General features: G+C 49.0%; 1 protein-coding gene across 1 annotated transcript in view; it reads right to left on the reverse strand.

The window, feature by feature from the left end:
• The window catches only part of ZNHIT3 (zinc finger, HIT-type containing 3), an 858-nt gene extending 782 nt beyond the window's left edge, over positions 1-76 (reverse strand). Inside the window, exon 1 of the mRNA XM_010009109.1 lies at positions 13-76. Within this exon, the coding sequence (XP_010007411.1) occupies positions 13-76 (64 nt within the window). The remainder of the gene's footprint in view (positions 1-12) is intronic.
• Between the last annotated feature and the right edge of the window lie 1,747 nt (positions 77-1,823).

Below are 1,823 nucleotides of genomic sequence, written 5' to 3' on the forward strand. Positions count from 1 at the left end.
CGGCGGACCGGCGCGGACGGCGGTACTTGGCGGCCCCGCCCGCCCCGCACACGCCGCAGGGCCGCGGGGCCCTCATGGCGCCCGTCCCGCCGGCCAGCGGAGCGCCGAGCGCATCCACCCAGGCTCGCTAGTTCACCGCCGAGCGCTGTTATTTATATATATAAATACATCCATATCTGTCCTCTGGAGGGGGTTCTTGCGGGATCCCAGCTGTCACCCCGCTTCTGAAAAGGCAATCACTGCGAGAGACTGTTCAACTGTGCCGCTCGTTACCCCGCCAATGTCAACAGAATAGAAATCATCATGGTATAATACATGTAACACAATAAAACCACCCCCAGGTTGAGCTTTACCATCCGCCCTGCGGGAAGTTTTGGTTGAATCTCCCGTTATGAAGTTTACGTTGACACTGAAACTGTGTTTCAGTTCTGTTTCCAGCTGATCCTTGAGGCTGAGGGTGGTGAAACTGGACAGGGGGGTCAGCAGGGAAAAAAGGAGCCAGATTGATCCTGCCCGAGTTACATTATCCGTTTAAATAATTCATTTTAACCGTGTATCATTTAGTGCCATCCATTTCCTTAAACGGCTGAATTTTCATTCAGACAAAAGCAATTCTCTTCAGGGTAGAGCAGCACACAGAGGGTTTTACAGCAATAATGATAAACCACTAAGTATTGGGCTTGCTAATGTAGCAGCACTTGCTCATGTCTGACATCAGTGTCAATCCATCCCTCACACCCCTTTCTCATACCCACTCAGGGACAGATCAATAGGATTTTGTTCTTAGCTCACTCTTGCATCTTGCAACGCTGAAATGACCACAACAAAGCAAACAAACCAGAAATAAAGCCCTGGGAACTCCAATCTGGACTGGAAGGGCTGATTTTAGTCAGACTGTGTGTGTTTCATGACTGTGAGAACATGATCACAGCAGGGCCTGTCCCATTGATGTCAGGCCATTGAGCAGGGTACTTTAAAACCAGACAGATGAGCTTATGTCACCAGGATCTATTCCATCAAGGCTTCCAGACTGGTAATTGTGCAAGATATGAGAAATTTAAACACTGAGATCCTTCTAGACAGTATAACTGTTACTAAGCACCCATCTCTGCTAGAGTCTGACAGATTAATTATTCAGTAGACAATTTCTGTTTTGGAGAGGAGGGGGCAAGACCTTTTCTTTTTACAAAAGACTTGGTCTTGACATTTTTATTTTCTTCTGTTTTGTACAGGAAACTTGACTGCCATTCTGATACTGAAGAATTCTATTAAGGGTTTCTACCTGAACAGTGCACATTTCAAAACCCACAGACTCAAGCATGCCTCTATTTATAAGCAGAAATACAAAAATGTATTCACAAATACCTCACCAAAAACGTCATCCAGCTACTGCAGTTAAAATCACAACAGTAAAACAGTTCTAAGTGGCCCCATTGATAAAGGCATTAATCAAACATTCAAAGATAAAACTGACCGACTGCAAGTGGGAAAGTAAAAATTACATTTTCCTCCACTCCGCTGAAAATTTTATAGCCATTTACCCGCCTTCAAAGCCATGAGAATAACACAAGGGGGATGTGAACGGCAGCCAAGCACCACAGAAACCTGTTTCCGAACGCCAAGTACCCGCGGCTCATGGAGTTGTTGTTGCCCCCGAGCAGAGCAGCTCTGCGGAGCCCGTCCAGGGGCTGGGCAAGCCCGGGGGCTGCCAACCCCCGCCCTTCCCTCCTCACCGACAGCCTGGAAAGCTGATGGGAGATGCCCCAGAGCTGCCCCCCCCCCCCCCCTCCCCGGCCCCCCCCCCCCCCTCCCCGCCCCGGCCC

This window comes from Chaetura pelagica, unplaced genomic scaffold, assembly GCF_000747805.2.
Source record: "Chaetura pelagica isolate M959 unplaced genomic scaffold, ChaPel_1.0 scaffold72, whole genome shotgun sequence".
Classification (NCBI taxonomy): domain Eukaryota; kingdom Metazoa; phylum Chordata; class Aves; order Apodiformes; family Apodidae; genus Chaetura; species Chaetura pelagica.